General features: G+C 43.4%; 1 protein-coding gene across 2 annotated transcripts in view; it reads right to left on the bottom strand.

The window, feature by feature from the left end:
• Positions 1-17,998, bottom strand: part of slc7a11 (solute carrier family 7 member 11) — a 209,194-nt gene extending 191,196 nt beyond the window's left edge. Inside the window, exon 1 of one of the 2 annotated variants that reach the window (XM_078538653.1) lies at positions 17,338-17,998. In XM_078538653.1, coding sequence (XP_078394779.1) covers positions 17,338-17,620 — 283 coding nt within the window. In that variant the 5' untranslated portion in view covers positions 17,621-17,998. The remainder of the gene's footprint in view (positions 1-17,337) is intronic. The other variant, XM_078538643.1, reaches the window with a different exon arrangement.
• Positions 17,999-18,504: the final 506 nt, after the last annotated feature.

The following is an 18,504-nucleotide window of genomic DNA, read 5'->3' as shown; positions in this document are numbered from 1 at the left end:
GCCCACAGATTTTGAGACTCGTGTTTCTAAATACTTTAATCTCTGAACTCCAGCAGCAGCTCTAAATTACTTTAATTTCATTTCTGTCTTTGAAACTCTCCCTCCATTTTCCAAACACCTCCTGTGGATGCATCACCACCCGGTGCGTGACTTCCTTCCTTGAAGAAAGCCTGAATGAAGCCTAGAAAGGACACTTATCAATCCTTATCTCTCTTAAAGGATAGCCTAAGAGTAATGGACCCAGAATCTCAACACCACAACCTGCATCCAAATGCATTGTGCATAACTTACTCCATACATGTTTCATAGATTTCATCCTTGTAAAGATGATGAGTGCTCCAGGGCTGTGACCAGAAGAACGTCCTCCTACACATCATTCCCTCCACATCCAGCTATTCTGGATAGCAATTTAGGACCGCAACAGTTAGTGCAATCCTAGAAGACCTGCCTTGGCACTTCCTTCTCCACTTCTGCAGGAGATGAGAACTGTCACAAGCAGAACCAAGAAAATTCTGGTCCTCAGATTTGCAGCCTCAGGAGAGGGTATGAGTGATGGAGCAGAAAGTGTATGTGGGGGAGGTTTTGCTTTCTGAGCATAGCAGCCTCACTTTTGGATGTTAGTTTTTCTGTGTATGGGGGCTCCCTTTTTATTTGCGTATCTCACTTTTGTGGACCTCGACTATGTGTACGTGTGCAGGGTCTCATTTTTCTGTTTAGGATGGTGGATTGTGTTATTGTCTAATCAAATATGGTCCACTCCTGGTTTTGCCACATTCATCCAGCTCTCATCTCCAAAATCTTATGCATCACTGCTATGGTTCAGTTGTAATATAAAACTCATCACCCTAAAGCTCAAAAGTCCTAACATGCAAGCACAACGATGGCAGTAACTGCAAGACTTGGGTAAGCTGTAGATATTCGGTTCTGAAACGTAGGTTGAAATAATTATAATATTGTGGGGCAGGCCGGCAGTGGAACTCCCGCTACTGTCTTGGGAGTTACACTGGGAGAGATTGGATACTTGGTGGTGTTGCAAATGAGTCTTGTAAAGGGAGAGCAGCAGATTAAAGGAACAACATGTACTTTAGGCTACATGCCAACATTTAACAGTGTTTCTTGCCACAGGCAGGGAAAGTACTTAATGCCACAGGCAAAGATTAGCACAGCACTTTTTCCTGCTAGACAGACAGAAGATTGGTGGAGTTAGAAGTTTTTTTTTTGTGGTTGTTGAATTACTCACTGAATTTTTCTGAAGTTTTCAAGGATCAGTCCTGAAAAGCCAAATAGACGGACTGATATCTGCAGTTCTCCAGACCCCACCAATGTTAAGATTGCTCCTGTTATCATGCCATTAATCTCATTGCTGCATGCAGGACCTTGCTATGTGCAAATTGGCAGTCGTGCTTCTCTACATTACAACAGTGACTGCAATTAGAATGGTCATGAAACAATATGAATGCAAGTTCTTTCTTTATCAGCACTTTATGCCTAAATTTAAAAATAGCTCGACTTTCTCTGTAATTATGACATAATCAGAATTGCTGATTAATTACTACTTTGTAACATCTGTTGTAGAAGGGCAGTTAGCTTAGATGGCTAGTTTGGTTCATAATAATGTCAACAGCGCAGGTTCAATTCCCATTCTGGCTGAGGTAGACTTGGGACCTGCCTCCTCGCCCTGACCCTGAGAGTGGAAGGCAATGGCAAACCACTGCTTAACAAAAGCTGCTAAGAAAACAGCTCAGTAAGCATCAGCAGACAATAAGCCAAAGACCTGCCTCAGGCACAGCCTATATGAATGAACATCTATTGTAATATATGTAAAGTCAGCATCTCTGAGCACATAATTTAAGGTTGATTTTCCTTCTTGAGTGGGGAGTTGGAACACGTCTTTGACCTGTTAAACACTTTTTTTTGTTCCTGGTTGTAAGCAATCTATGGCTTTGCTATAGCTTCTGATGATTAGTTGTTTTCTATAAAGGCCAATCTCAGGTGAGGAACAGATAGACCTGAAAGAAATATTCCCATGCAGTCCAACACAATGAAAGATATCTTGAAATTATAATGGAAGCACTTAAAGAGATCAACTTGTCTTGCAAAATAAGCCTTGCAGTCCTGAAGCGACACAACATCTGTTATTCATGGAATCAGCTAAAAGTCTTTCATAACTATTTTACCTAGTTTCAAAACTGTGATCCCAGGTCCAAAGATTGCAAAGTGTACAAAACATAATAATTATGTTTGTTCACAACGGCCACACCACTTAAGTTGCACCTTGCCAAAGACATGATACAGCACCTGGTGTTTCTTAGATTTATTGACTAAAAATAAAACAAAATTTAAAGCTTTTCTTCTGCACAATACATAAAAATGATCATGATGAGAATTTGAGTCTATTCAGGTTACTTGCAGAAGCTTTGTCTTTATTTTTCTGTTAGTTGAATACGAGAACAAAGTTGCAAAGTAAAAGGCATTGAGGCCCTTTGAGCCTTCTGACATGCCTGAAAATACAGCTTGATGAAATATGGTGGAGTTATGGTACAGACGATGGTGAAATCTACTGTAATTCAACACCCATAATATTACGTTAAACTGCCAGGTCCTTTGTCAAAAGTTAATAATTTTAAGGCTTCACATCATCTCCCAATATATCAAGCAGTTTTAAACTCAGGACTCTCTTAAATAGTACATTAAAAGCAAAAAGATAGCTATCATTTGCACAACATGAATAGAGTTCTTTGCTGCCTCCCAAATTGTGTTAAAAGACTAATCACAAAGCAGCCCTTTGAATTAAAAAAGTAACACATATATCTGTATTATATCAGAGGTCTTAAATATAGCTGACAATCTCACATGCTTCCTTTCAATACTTTCTTTGGCACACTTTGTAGACAGCATTCTGATTGATATAAAACCCGTGAATCTGCTGATTCACCATGAGTAACACCACGAGAAAGCCGTTAGATGTATTTTAAAAAAAAACTGGTGGACAATGGGCAGCGGTTCAAACCTGTGACTTAAAGGCAAACAAACTGTTTGAGCTTTGCTTTTCTCACACAAAACTGCTGTGGCGAACCTCTGCTGAATTCCAGCCGTGTAATCCAATGTCATTCAGCGAACATCTTCCAGATTTAACAAAATACAACGTGATGCTCTGGGATAGTTAACACTGAGAAATGCAACAAAATACCAGCCACTTTGCAAACAACCAGCAGAAGTATTTTCTCTTTATTTACCCTGCCTGTTCCTCGTAATATCAGGAAAACTTCAACCACCTTCTAAATTCTGTGCAGCACAACCCTAATTTATGGAATCTGTCCTTGTAATTTAACCCTTGGATTCCAGATATCAGGCACTCTTTGGGATTTTCAAGGAGGTACCCCCTTAATTGACATGGAGTTAGGTTCCCTGTTGAATAGATGGGCAGCAGGTGGGCTCTTGAAACTGGAAGGCTGATCAGAGGCTTCAACTCCGCTTCGACATGTAGGCACCCTCTCACCAACCTTTCTTAAAAATTTAAACATAAATTTTTTAAAAGCGGCCCAGCCAGCACTGTGGAATCGCCCTACATGGCAGCCTTTGGCTGCAGTCCCTTCCAAGCAGTTAAGCTCCCCCCTATCACATCGGGAAACTGGACGCCTACTGGAAAATCCTAGTCAGCCTCCTTTAAATGTAGTTAACAAGGCTCTTAATGAGCCTACTTGGCTGCCCACCTTGTGGGGGCAGGTAGCCCTGCTGGCCCTGTACTCACCTTGGCCAAAACGATTGGCGCCAGGAATGGAGTCAGGAAGCAGCATGCCAACTGGCTCCAGTATTTTCAGGTCCAGTCCACCTCTGTTCTCACCCTCAGAGGGACCCAGAAATTCAGCCCCAGGAGTTTGTATAGCTGCAGCATAAGTACTGCAATGTTATATTTGCGTCCTCTAGATATAAAGACCGGCATTCCATTAGCCTTTTTGGTTATTTTCTGCCACTATCCTTGACATTATAATGAGCTATGTACCTTGACCACCATGTCTCTTTGGACCTCCACTGCTTCTAGCTTTTTACCATTTAGGAATTGTCCTTTTCATTCTTTTCAGGTGCAAAGTGGATGATCTCACTTTTACTGACATCAAAATCCATTTGCCACAGTTCTGTCCATTTGCTCAATCTATTAACAGCGCTTTGTAATTTTATGCTTCCATCCACACTGCTTACAATGCCGCGTATCTTTGTGTCATTGGCAAACATTGATATTTAGCTTTTTATCTCCTCATCTAAATCGTTAATAAATAGTGAATAATTGAGACCCAAACTCAGATCTTTGCAGGATACCACTAATTACACCTTACCAATTAACATACTTGCCCATTATCCCTACTCTCTGGTGTCTGCTGCTCAGCCAATTTCCAACCGGGTCTATAATTTGCCTTTAATGCAATACGCTTCAACTTCAGCTAACAGTCTCTTATGAGGGATTTTATCAAATGCCTTCTAGAAGCCCAGATAAATAACATCCATTCTCATGTCTACTACTTTGGTCACCCTTCAAAAACTTCAGTCAGGCTTATTAAGCATGAGTTACCCTTCACAAATCCATGCTGGCTCTTTCTGATCAATAGAAAGTTTTCAATGTGTTCAATCACTCTGCATATAATTATAGACTCCAGTAATTTTCCAAAAACAGATGTTAAGCTAAGTGGTCTATAATTCCCTGATTTCTCTCTCTCGCCTTTCTTAAATAGCAGAATGTTATGCTCAATCTTCCAATCTAAAGGAATGGTTCCCGAATTGAGAGAACTTTGAAAGATTCAGGGCATCTACAATGTTCTCACTTACTTCCTTTAAAACATTGGGATAGAAACCATCTGATTCTGGGGACCTGTCACTCTTTAGTGCCATTATTTTCTTCATTACTATTGTTTTGCTTATGTTAATTTTGCTAAGTCCCTGATTCAATATTAGTTTCTTTAGTTTTCTGGCATACTATCCTCTTCCTCTACTGTAATTACTGATTCAGAGTAATTCTTCAACAGGTCCGTCATTTCCTTATTTTCATTTACAATATCGCCGTTATTAATTTTCAAGTGGCCCATATTGCTACTGACCACCCTTTTTACCTAATGTAATTGGGTGAGGTGAGAGTGACGGTCTTCAACATCAAGTCACCATTTGACCGAGCGTGGCACCAAGGAGCCCTAGCAAAACTGAAGTCAATGGGAATCAGGGATAAAACTCTCTGTGGGTTGGAGTCACACCTAACATAAAGGAAGATGGTTGTGGTTATTGGAGATGAATCATCTCAGTTCCAGAACATCATTGCAAGAGTTCCACAGAGTAGTGCCCTAGGCCCAACTATTTTCAGCTGCTTCATCAATGACCTTCCTTCCATCATAAAGACAGAAGTGGGGATGTTGGCTGATGATTGCACAATGTTCAACACCATTCGTGACTCCTCAGATACTGAAGCAGTCCATGTCCAAATGCAGAAAGACCTGAACAATATCCAGGTTGGGCTGACAAGGGGCAAGTAACATTCGTGCCACACATGTGCCAGGCAATGACCATCTCCAACAAGGGAGAATCTAACCATTACCCCATGACATTCAATGGCATTACCATCGCTGAATCCCCCACTATCAACATCCTGGAGGTTACAGTTAACCAGAAACTGAACTGGACTAGCCATATAAATACTGTGGCTACAACAGCAGGTTAGAGGCTAGGAATTCTGTGGTGCGTGACTCACCTGCTGACTCCCCAAAGCCTGCCCACCATCTACAAGGCACAATTCCAGAGTGTGATGGAATACTCTCCATTTGCCTGGATGAGTGCAGCTCCAACAACACTCAAGAAGTTTGACACCATCCAGGACAATGCAGCCCACTTGATTGGCACCCTGTCCAGAAACATTCACTCCCTCCAACACCAACGCACAGTGGCAGCAGTGTGTACCACCTACAAGATGCACTGCAGGAACTCACCAAGGCCCCTTAGACAGCACCTTCCAAACCCACAAACATTACCTTCTAGAAGAACAAGGGCAGCAGATAGATGGGAACACCAGCACTTGGAATTTCCGTCCAAGTCACTCTCCATCCTGACTTGGAAATATACTGCCGTTCCTTCAATGTCGCTGGGTCAAAATCCTGGAACTCCCTTCCTAACGGCACTGTGGGTGTATCTACACCACATGGACTGCAGCGGTTCAAGAAGGCAGCTCACTGCCTCCTTCTCAAAGGCAATTAGGGATGGGCAACAAATGCTGACCTAGCCAGCAATGCCTACATCCTACGAATGAATTAAAAAAGGAACTTTTTTTTCTGTAGATTTTGATATGCTTCGCATGTTTCCTTTCATATTCGCTTTTTGTAGCTCTTTCTGTTTTGTCACCTTTTATAGTTCTTTATACCTATCCCAGTTGTCAGAATTTGTGCACATTTTTATATTTTTGATATGCTTTTTCGTTTTAGTTTTATGTTGTCCCTCATCCCTGTGGTTGTCCATGGCTTTTTATGGCAAGTTGAGCTCTTGCCCCTTAAGAGTATAAATTGGTTTTAAAAAATGTTAAATTATTTTGGAACACCTTCCACTGATGGTTCTCTCATTTTAAACATTAATGTATTTCCCCAGTTTACTGTGCATGGTCTCTGTCTCATCACATTGAAGTCAGTCTTACCAAAATCTTGAATCTCAGTCGCTCTTTCACATTATTCCCTTTCCAACGTTATGTTGAATTTGATCGTCTTACAATCGCTATTAGATAAATGTTCACACACCATTGTCTTGTTCACCAAATCTGGGTCATTGGTCATTGCTAAACACAATATAACCTGTCTCTTGTTGCTTCTAGGTACATTGATGCAAAAAGCTAGCCAAAACACACTCAATGCCTTTTTAACATGAGCTTATCCCAGTCATAGAATCATAGAATGGTTCTAGCACAGAAGGAGGCCATTCAGCCCATTGTGTCTTTGTTGACCCTCTGAAGGAGCAATTCACCTAGTGCCACTCCCCTGCCTTCTCCCCATAGACCTGCAAATCCATCCTACTCAGATAATTACTCAATTCCCTTTTGAAAACCTCGATTGACCCTGCCTCCCCCACATTCTCAGGCAGTGCATCCCAGATCCTAACCATTTGATTGACACTGCCTCCACCACATTCTATATGAAAGTTAAATTCCCTCCTGAAAATCACTCTGCTTTTGCTACGTGCTTCTCTAATCTCTGCACTTAGACATTTACTGCTTCCCAGCTACTGCCTTGGAGCTTATACACATCTTCTATTTAGCTCTGAAGAAGAGTCATATGGACTCGAAACAATAACTCTGTTTCCCTCTCCACAGATGCTGTCAGACCTGCTGAGTTTTTCCAGCATTTTCTGTTTTTATTTCCGATTTCCGGCATCCGCAGGATTTTGCTTTGAGCTTATACACATCTCCCACTACAGTCTCAAATCCTTTACTAAATGTCTTTGCATCGACTGGTATCACTATTAAAGGCAGTGACAGTGCAGAGTGGGCTGGTTGTGCAGATAATGTTGGAGGTGCAGAGTGACCTGGTGTCTTTTCCCTGTAGCAGGTCCACAAGTTATCACTTTGTCCTCATCTCCTCCATATTTGGTTACCTTCAGTCCCAGCAAAAAGAAAATGAGTGTAGTAATAAGATTCCCAACAAGTTGGAATTTTTAAAAAAAAATAAAAATATATGTTGAATTGACAGATAACTTGATGGGGCATGCAACTTTCTCAGTAGTTGAAACTGGTGGTTTTAAACAGCAGTTAAATGTTCTGAAATTGCTATAACTTCTTGGTTTAAATTAGTTGCATGTGCACAACACAGAAAGAGCTAAACTTAACATGTCAGAGAAATGTGCAGTCTCCTGATAGAACCAGTGAGACATTTCAGCCTCTATTTTTTTGTGACAGAGATACCTTCCACACCATTGGTTCGAAATTGCATAGAATGATATTAATAACAAATACACATAAGCGTTCATGTGAAATTTGAAGATATTAAATTATTTATTAAATGGGTTAAAAAGTCTGTTAGTAATATCGTACAGCAAAATTTTAATCCCCATGTTTTATGTGAAACACAGCTGCCCCATTAACCCCAATCAATTCCGTTTCCCACTTTGCAACAAATGTGGTTAGCTAACTGAGAGGAATGACAAAAAATAGACGTCCATTTATATAGAACCTTTCACGACCTTAGGACATCTTAAAGAACTTTATAGTGAAGTAAGCATTTCTGAAGTGTGGTGAATGTTGTAATATAGGAGATGCAGCTGCCAGTTTATGTACAGCAAAGTCCCACGTGCAACAATTAAATAACCATGGTGCTGGTTAAGAAATAAGTATTGGGCAGGAAAATAAGTATTGAGAAAGATCTCCCCTTCCCTTCACAGTTAACAACATTCAAAGGGAAATTTAATAACTTGGCACTTCAGGTGCCTTACCTGTCAGGAATACATACCTGAAACTTGGGTGCATGATACTGTTATGGCACAGCGCATGGTAAATGCTGAGCTGCTCAAATCCCAGAGGGAAACTTGAAACAGCTGTCACAACTGTTTTTGCAATTTGTATTTTTATTTCGAGATGCATGCCTTGAATTCTGTAGTAATAAGTCCACTGAGTCTTAGAGGTTTTTTACAAAACTAAATTAAACATTTATTAATAAAATAAATGATTTTAAACACATACATAGGTCTACAAATTACTACTATGATAACTCCTAGCTCCCCTAATTAACCTAACTCCCAGTTATGCCTCCATTAAGGCAACCGGAAAAAACAAATAAATTTCAACAGACACAGGCAAATCACACAATACCCTGGACAGTGACATTCACAGGGAGTTTTCTTAGCTTCGGTTCCTGTAGACAGCAACTTGATACCTTGAGGCTGGAGGCTGTTTGCACTTGTTAGATCTTAGAATGCCTTCTGCTTACACATAACCTCAGCTCCTTTATACATGTTTCTCCCTTTTTAATGTAAATCCCATTGTTCCAATATGTCTTTACAACTTTACTTTTTCCATAATATAAAACTTCCATGGTACTCATATATTATCAGTAATCTTTGGGAAAAATAAACACACAGTTTGGCTTAGCCTCTTATGGCTAGGTATAACAACTTACCATCTCTTTGAAATTTAATACTCTGGTTTTTCTAAAAATGCAAATGTTCTTCACACCTCACATTCTAAAGCTTCAGCCATGTTTACATATTTAGCATTTCAAACCAAGCTTTTTTTTTGATAACTCAAAAGCTCCAGATTAGCTGTCTGCAATTCAATTAAAACCCCTGCACACATAACCTCACACAGTTAAACTAATCCAAACCCCACTATTAACCTAACTTTACAATAAATCTCAATAATATTATGAAAATTATAATATTTTCAAGACAGGTACAAATGAGTGGGTACAAAACCACATGCAGATATAGTCAAATTTCCAATATCTGCTCCATACAGAGAGCGCACATTTGAAAAATGATTCCTTTGGTATTTTAGATCTGACATAAACAATGACAACTCAGGCTAGGTATCAAAGGGTTACCAATATTGAAAAAAATTGTTATTATTACATTGTTCTTTGTGAAATCTTGCTTTGCATAAATTGTCTGTGGTATTTCGTATATTACAAAACCAACCACAATTAATTGGTTGTAAAATACTTAAGTGGCATAAATGGTAACATTTTTCCAAGTTTCCTTGGCTCTTCCTTCAAAGTTACAGTGGTAAACAGTAGAACTTCCACTGAACTTTACCCACACCCTCTCCAAAAGTCATCACAGCAAATATTGCTCCTGTTGAAACAACAAATTCACCAGAGCAATTGGGAAAACTATAAGAAATTGGTCATCCTGGTGACCAGTCTGTCAAAATTGGCTTATCTTGATCTTGCCATTGCTTTTATGACGACTAAATGTTAGGTTTCAGTGGCTCATAACATCTTAACTATTCATTTGCATTGAGCACTGCACCCAGTTAAATCATTTGTGATTAGCATTGCAGAGACTTGTATCATGGCCTGGAAAATGTGTCTTAATAACTGTTTTAGATTGTAGCCCATTATTACTTGTGCAAAGAACATGCAAAAGCAGCCAGAAAATAAATCCATAAAGCTTCTCTGCCACTGTAATTAAGTTAATAATAGACAGCTTGTGGTGAGACAAGGCAAGAAATGAATGGAGGTTACAATTTCATCCCATCATGAAAGGTATTTACGACACCACAAAATTCAATTGCATTCATGTATCTCTGTCACAAAAATTAAAGGCTGAAATGTCTCAGCAGTTCTGTGAGGAGACAGTAGCAGTACCTTCAGGAAAATAATAGTGTCATGGTGGTACCAGGTGGTTTCTCAATCGGTGGAATTTTCATCCAACCCATATGAAGCAAATTTTGGGTAGGAATTTCTACTCCTATGCCTCAGTGGGTACATGACATTGTAATGAAGATTAGTATGCCAAGTGAGTGGAGGCATACTAGCTCCAAGAGCGCAGACATAGACCACATTGTTGGGGGACAAACCTGGAAATAAGATCATGGCTACAGTTGGTGGTTGTGGTGGATGATGTGGAATTGGAATTCTGAAACTCAGTCAAAACTGACAGGCTAAGGCTGGGTACTCTACAGCAATTTGCTCAAATTTTGACCCATCAAAGACTCTCCACCATCCATAGGCCTCAGATTAGAAGTATGATGGAATTATGTATCACGCTGCTAATAGTGCCAAAACACTCAAAAAGCTCAAGGCTATCCAAGCCAATACATTTCACTGGACCATGCCACTGGAATCAATAACCAATCCCATCAGTTTACTCTCCATCATCAGTAAAGTGTTGGAAGGGGTCATCAACAGTGCCATCAAGCAGCACTTGCTTAGCAATAACCTGCTCAGTTTGGACTTTGCCAGGGCCACTCGGCTCCTGACCTCATTACAGCCTTGGTTCAAACATGGACAAAAGAGCTGAACTCCTGAGGTGAGGTGAGAGTGACTGTCCTTTACAACAGGTTGTATTTGACAGGATGTGACATCAAGGTGCCCTAGCATAACTGCAGTCAATGGAAATCAGGAGGAAAATTCTCTGCTGCTTAGAGTCATACCTAGCACAAAGGAAGATGGTTATGGCTTTGGAGGTGAATCATCTCAGTTCCAGGACTACACTGCAGTAGTTCCTTCGGGTAGTGTCCTAGGCTGCTACAGCTGCTTCATTAATGACCTTTTTTCCATCATAAGGTCAGAAGTGGGGATGATCGCTGATGATTGTGCAATGTGCAGCACCATTCACAACTCAGATACTGAAGCAGTCCATGTCCAAATGGACAATATCCAGGCTTGGCTGACAAGTGGCAAATAACATTTGTGCCATACAAGTGCCAGGCAATGACCATCTCTAACAAGAGAGAATCTAACCATCACCCCTTGACATTTAATGGTACTACCATTGCTGAATCTCCCACTGTCAACATCCTGGTGGTTACCATTGACCAGGAACTGAACTGGACTAGCCATATAAATATTGTGGCTGCAGGAGCAGGTCAGAGGCTAGGAATCCTGCAGCATGAAACTCACTTGACTCCCCAAAGCAGTCCCAAAACACAATTCAGGAGCATGATTGAATACTCTCCACTTGCCTGGATGAGTGCAGCTCCAACAGCATACAAGAAGCTTGACACCATCCAGGATAAAGCAGCCTGCTTGTTTGGCATCCCATCCACAAACTTTCACTCCTTCCACCACCGACGAACATTGGCAGCAATGTGTACCATCTACAAGATGCACTGCAGGAACTCATCAAGCCTCCTTAGCCAGCACCTTCCAAACTCACGATCAGTACTACCTGGAAGGACAAGGGCAGCAGGCAGATAGGAACACCACCACCTGGCAGTTCCCCTCCAAGCCACTCACCATCCTGACTTGGAAATATATCACCGTTCCTTCACTGTCGCTGGGTCAAAATTCTGGAACTCCCTCTCTAACAGCACTATGGATGTACCCACACCACATGGACAGCAGCAGTTCAAGAAGGCAGCTCACCACCACTTTCTCAAGGGCAATTAGGGAAGGGCAATAAATGCTGGCCTAGCCAGTGATGCCCACATCCTATGAATGAACTTAAAAAAAGTTTCTCCTTTTGAAATTTGACACTCTTGCATCTGTCCTGTTGACTGCAAAATGAAAAGTTTCAACAGCATGTCTCTTTTTTCAATAATACTCAAATTTTATCTTGATTTGTGTCCATTACAGTAAAAGATGTATTAGAACAACCCTGGTGGGAGCTGTCTTAGATAAAGTCAGGATGGTGAGTGGCTTGGAGGGGAACTTCCAGGCGGTGGTCTTCCCACGTGCCTGCTGCCCTGGTCCTTCTAGATGGTAACGGTCGTAGGTTTGGAAATTGCTGTCTAACGAGCCTTGGTGAATTCCACACAGCAAAATGGTTGACTCCTAAATGCCCTCTGAAATGGCCTAGCAAGCCACCCAGTTGTATCAAACCACTACAGAAATTATACTACATGAGAAAAGGATGCTGATTGGTTGGCAAGTCAGCTCTGGTTGGCTGAGGCACTGCCATGGAAGATGAACCAGAGAACTATTGTCCCCAGTGCTTTTAATTCAAAAAAGGTACAATACTTGGGCAATTCCTTTTGTCTGCAGAGGATAGGTCCCTGCGTATGAATATACCTAGCTTCTAGCAAGCGTAAGTGAGCTACATTGCGAGCCCAACTGATAATTATAAATTGGTTGTTAGTGTAATTATTAACATGCACAGGATCGTTCAGCAAGTGCTTTTTTTTTGGAAAAATATACTTTATTCATAAAATATCTGGAAGAACATACCAAACCATTTCAAAATCACCATCACAAAGGTACAATCAGGTTCAACTTTTACAACATGTATCACGAGGTGCATCAATACAATCAATGAATATTACAATCATTTGCAGACATTCATTTTGAGCTGTAGAGCCCAAGGGGCTCTAAACAGTTCCCAGTCCCTCAGTGCACTGTGGCAGAAAGGTCTTAGACAGCGACCCTTCCCCATTGCGCCTTTGCGGTGGCTGCCCCAAGCTTTAGTGCGTCCCTCAGCACGTAGTCCTAGACTTTGGAATGTGCCAGTCTGCAACACTCGGTCGGGGACAATACTGCACTGGAAGACCAACAAGTTTTGGGAAGACCAAAGGGCGTCTTTCACCGAGTTGATGATCCTCCAGCTGCAGTTGATGTTTGTCTCGGTGTGTGTCCCTGGGAACAGCAGGTAGAGCACAGAGTCCTGTGTCACAGAACTGCTCGGGATGAACCTCGACAGAAACCACTGCATCTCTCTCCAGACCTTCTTTGCAAAGGCACAATCCACAAGGAGGTGAACAACGGTCTCGTCCCCACCACAGCCACCTCGAGGGCAACGTGCTGAGGGCGTGAGACTCCTGGCGTGTAGGAAGGATCTGACGGGGAGGGCCTTTCTCACCACCAGCCAAGCTATGTCTTGGTGCTTGTTGGAAAGTTCTGGCGATGAGGCATTCTGACAAATGACTTTGACAGTCTGCTCGGGGAACCATCCCACAGGATCCACCCTCTCCTTTTCCCGCAGGGCCTCTAAGACGTTAAGTGCCGACCACTGCCTGATGGACTTGTGGTCAAAGCTGTTTCTTTGCATAAATTTTTCCACGAGGGACAGGTGGTACGGCACGGTCCAACTACTTGGAGCGTTCTGCGGCAGCGTGGCCAGACCCATTCTTCGCAACACCAGGGACAGGTAGAACCTCAGCACGTAGTGACACTTGGTGTTTGCGTACTGAGGGTCTACGCATCACTTGATGCAGCCACACACAAAGGTGGCCATCAGTATGAGGGCGATGTTGGACACGTTTTTTCCCCCTTTATCTAGAGGTTTGTACATCGCATCCCTGCGGACACGATTCATTTTCGACCTCCAGATAAAGCGAAAGATGGCTTGGGTGATCGCCATCGCGCAGGAATGTGGAATGGGCTAGACCTGCCCCACGTACAGCAACAGTGAGAGTGCCTCACACCTGATGACCAGGTTCTTACCCGCAATGGAGAGGGAGCGTCGCTCCCACATGCCCTGTTTCCTTTTCACCATAGACACTCACTCCTTCCAGTTTCTAACGCATGCCCCGGTCCCTCTGAACCATATCCCCAGCACCTTCAGGCCATCAGCCCTGACGGTGAAGGGGATAAAAGATCGGTCAGCCCAGTTCCCGAAGAACATGGCCTCGCTCTTCCCATGATTTACCTTGGCTCCCGAGGCCAGTTCGAACTGGTCGCAGATGTGGATCAGTCTGCGCACCGACAGTGGATCCGAGCAGAAGACGGCGACATCGTCCATGTACAGGGAAGCTTTGATCTGAGTGCCTCCACTGCCTGGGATCGTCACTCCTCTTATGCCCAGATCCTTCCCGATGGACTCAGCAAAGGGTTCTATGCAACACACGAAAAGAACAGGCGAGAGAGGGCAGCCCTGCCTGATTCCAGATTTAATCGGAAAGCTATCTGATTCCCACCCATTGATTGAGACTGCGCTACTGATGTTAGTGTAGAACAGTTGGATCCAATTGCGAATTCCCTCCCCAAACCACATTTTGGAGAGCACATCCACCATGTAGGTGTGCGATATTCTGTCAAAGGCCTTTTCCTGATCCAAGCTGATAAGGCAGGTGTCCACACCCCTATCCTGCACATAGGCAATCGTATCCCTGAGCAGCGCGAGGCTGTCAAAGATCTTCCTGCCCGGCACAGTGCAGGTCTGGTCGGGTGGATCACCAATTCCAGAGCGGATTTGACCCAATTGGCGATGACCTTGGACAGAATCTTATAGTCCACATTCAACAGTGAAATGGGTCGCCAATTTCTAATTTCCTTCCTTTCCCCCTTGTGCTTGTAGATGAGGGTGATAATGCCTTTCCTCATGGATTCTGACATACTACCGGCCAGGAGCATACTCTCGTACACTTCTAGCAGGTCTGGGCCGATCCAGTCCCATAGAGTCAAATACAACTCCACCGGCAAGCCGTCGTTTCTGGGAGTTTTACTCTTCTCGAAGGACTCAAGGGCCTTAGTCAGTTCATCAGGAGTTAACAGTTTGTCTAGGCTTTCCCATGTACTGTCGTCTAAGACCTCCATGATGGAGGACAGGAAGGACTGGGAGGCCGTGCTGTCTGTGGGCTTCACGTCATACAATCCGGCATAAAAGGATTTGCTGATCCTCAAAATGTCGGACTGTGATGACTTTACTGAGCCGTCTTCTTCCTTCAGGCTGCTGATCACAGAGCTCTCTCTGTGTACCTTTTGGAAGAAGAAACATGGGCACATCTCCTCCTGCTCCACGGAGCGGATTCTGGAACGGAAGATGATCTTGGAGGCCTCCGAGGCAAAGAGCGAGGCTTGCTGGCTCTTCACCTCTTGGAGTTCCTCCTTGACATCAACCCCCATCAACTGCTGCCAGAGCAGATTCTGCATGTTTTTCTGGAGTTGGGACATTTCCCTCTGTTTCTTTCTAGCTTTCTGGGTGCCTTTGAGGATGAAAAACCTCTTGATGTTTCCCTTGATCGCTTCCCACCAGTGTGTCAGGGACTCAAAGAGGGGTTTCACGGTTCTCCAATCTTTGTAATCCCTCTTGAGCTCCTCAATGTTCTCTGGGGTCAGCAGTTGCACATTTAGCTTCCATGCCCCCCTGCCCACCCTCTGGTCTTTCTCTAAGTGGCAGTCAGCCAGTAGGAGGCAGTGGTCAGAGAAGAACACCGGCTTGACGTCAGTGGATCTGACTGCGAGCCCTCGGGACACAAACAGGAAGTCTATCTTGGAACGGATGGACCCGTCTGGCCGCGATCAGGTGTATCTACGCTGCACTCCATCTGCAGGGTTGCTGAAGACGTCGTGCAGCTTGGCATCCTTTACTGTTTCCATCAGGGATCTGGTCGTAGCGTCCAATGTGCTGTCGGCCCTGCCGGATCGTCCAGCCGCATCGATAATGCAGTTGAAGTTGCCGCCCAGAATGACCGGCCTGGAGGACGCCAGCAGCAGTGGGAGCTGCTGAAAAACCACCAGCAGCTCGGCCTTTTGTGCCGGAGCGTACACGTTAATTAACCGGAGTGGAGCATTCTTGTACATTACGTCTGCTACGAGGAGGCACCCGCCCACCACCTCCTTAACCTCGGAGACGGTGAAGTTGCCTCCCCGCAGCAGAATACCCAGGCCGGAAGAACGAGAGTCGTTTCCGCCCGACCAGATCGATGGCCCGTGGGACCACCATCGTGACTATTGCCTGTAGGAGCTGAGGTGCGGTATCACGCACCCCTACAGAAACAACAGGTCAACTTTGATTTTGGCAAGGTAGTCCAAGGTCGCAACACATTGCGTGGTAGATTTAATGCTACGCACATTTATGGATACAATCTTTACACCCATTTTAAAGCATTTATTCTCTTACCAAACTTGTTGTCTCTGAGAGTCCCAGACCTTTGGTCTGCTCCTTCATACCCATAGTGTGCACAAATTGCCTCACTTTGGATGGGCTGAGGAAACTGTTCAACAAGTGCTGCCCAATTGCAGAATCACATCTAATGTTAGACACCTGTCTCCTAACAGAACCTCAGCGCTCTGAGGAAAGAAGAACCACTGAACATTCAGCCTGTTCCTACTTTTGCATAGACTTCTGAATTGGGTTCTTCATCCATGCAGGTGCAAAACTGCTTCGCATTGATATGAAAGTGTCAATACAACCATACCTTCCACAGAATACAACAACAGCTTCCATTCTATATAGCACCTTTAACATAGCTAACTAGCCCCAATGAGCTGCTCAGCAGTGCAAATTTGACAGCAAGCCACAAAAGGAGATATTAAGATGGGTGACCAAAGAGGTGGGCTCTACCGAACATCTTAAAGAATTGATGAGAAATTATTAATTGATATCCCCCTACGTCAGTATGATCCTATGCATATATATCATATATATTTCATTGTAACTACTTATGCACATGTAGCTATATAATTAAACAACAAAGCATCACCGTACACATTTCACTTTCATCCTAGTTTGATGGCGAACAAGTTAAAGCAAAGGGAAGCTTCTCACGCCTAAAGTTATGCTCTTTGCATTATTGCTATTTAACGTTGTTTGTTAGCCCAGGAAAAGGAACAAACACTGAAACTTCTGGGGGGGAACTGGTGTCCAGAGTCTTTCCAATCGCTTCTCAGCATCACGCTGAGAAGGAGCACTGCTGTCACCAATCGTTTCCCCTTCGACTAAAAAAAAATCAGGATGAAGACGAAAAGTTTTGTGTCAACTTTGCAAAGCCTGAGAAATAGAACTCACCGAACAGCGACAATATACCGCACGCAGTCCACATAACCAGGGCCATCCCTACGGTCCCGGTGTGTTTCAGAATCCCCTTGGGAGAGATGAAGATGCCAGCGCCGATGATCGTCCCGATTATAATCGATATGCCTCTCAGCAGCGTCACTTTCTTCTTTAAAACCACTTTGTCCTGGGGGCTTTTACTTCGCTGCCGGGGCTCCGCACCAGGTGGTACCAAGCCGTTGGTGCCCGCATTGAGGTGATCTCGGTTGGAGTTAGTAGGTATTGTGCTGGTGGACATGGTGCTAAAAGTCAAAGGTGGCGGGGAGGGGGGGGGTCACTGGATTGCACCAGTAAGTGGTCTTCCGATGCTCCTGATTCACCGAATGTCCTTTTCTTTGATCTTCACGGTTCTCTCTGCACTGGATGCTGTGTTTAGAGTAAAGGCAGGTGTGTGTGTGTGTGGTTTAAGTCGGGTTCTTGTTACTAACACTCATTTCACTATGATTACCTGTGCATGTGCGTGTGTGTGTGTGTGTATTTCTCTCTCTGTGTCTCGGTGTAAATTAGTCTCTGCGTGTCTATTTGACTGTGTGTGTGTGTACACATCTGTCTCTGTCTCCTTGCTGCTGCACAAGACCCTCCTAAAAGTAACAAGTCGGCTTCCGCCGGCTCTTTATTCAGCCTCGGGCAAACAAACACTTAGTTGATGTCACTACTCGGGATGTGTTGCATCAGCCAGCTAATATTACTCACCACTTTACCGTACCCAGACTGCTTTGGCAAACCAATTCTTTCAAACATTTTCTGTCACTTTGATTTCCTCTTCCCATTCGTGTCTATGTCTCTCTTTATTAGTCTCTATCCGTCTTTCTCCTTCTCTCACAGCCACAATTATCTGTAAAGATAAAATACAAATACAATTTCAGATACGCAGCCTTCAGCAGACACCTGTATTTCTTTACACGCACTGGCTGACCTCTTTCTTAATTCATTCCAACTTTGCAACTTTTGGGGTTGTTTTTCCTTTTTGTTTTATGTACAACTACACTTTGGTGCTCAGGTTATCTGTGAAATACAAACAATGATTCACAGGAACAAACTGTGCTTCTGTTCCTGAAAACCCAGAGACCTGATGGGACAATTCCAGTTGGTCAGCTGGGTGCATTCCCATCTCCTTAATGG

This window comes from Cetorhinus maximus, chromosome 1 (genome assembly GCF_964194155.1).
Source record: "Cetorhinus maximus chromosome 1, sCetMax3.hap1.1, whole genome shotgun sequence".
In the NCBI taxonomy this organism is placed as follows: Eukaryota; Metazoa; Chordata; class Chondrichthyes; order Lamniformes; family Cetorhinidae; genus Cetorhinus; species Cetorhinus maximus.
This window is presented reverse-complemented; position numbering and strand designations above follow the sequence as displayed.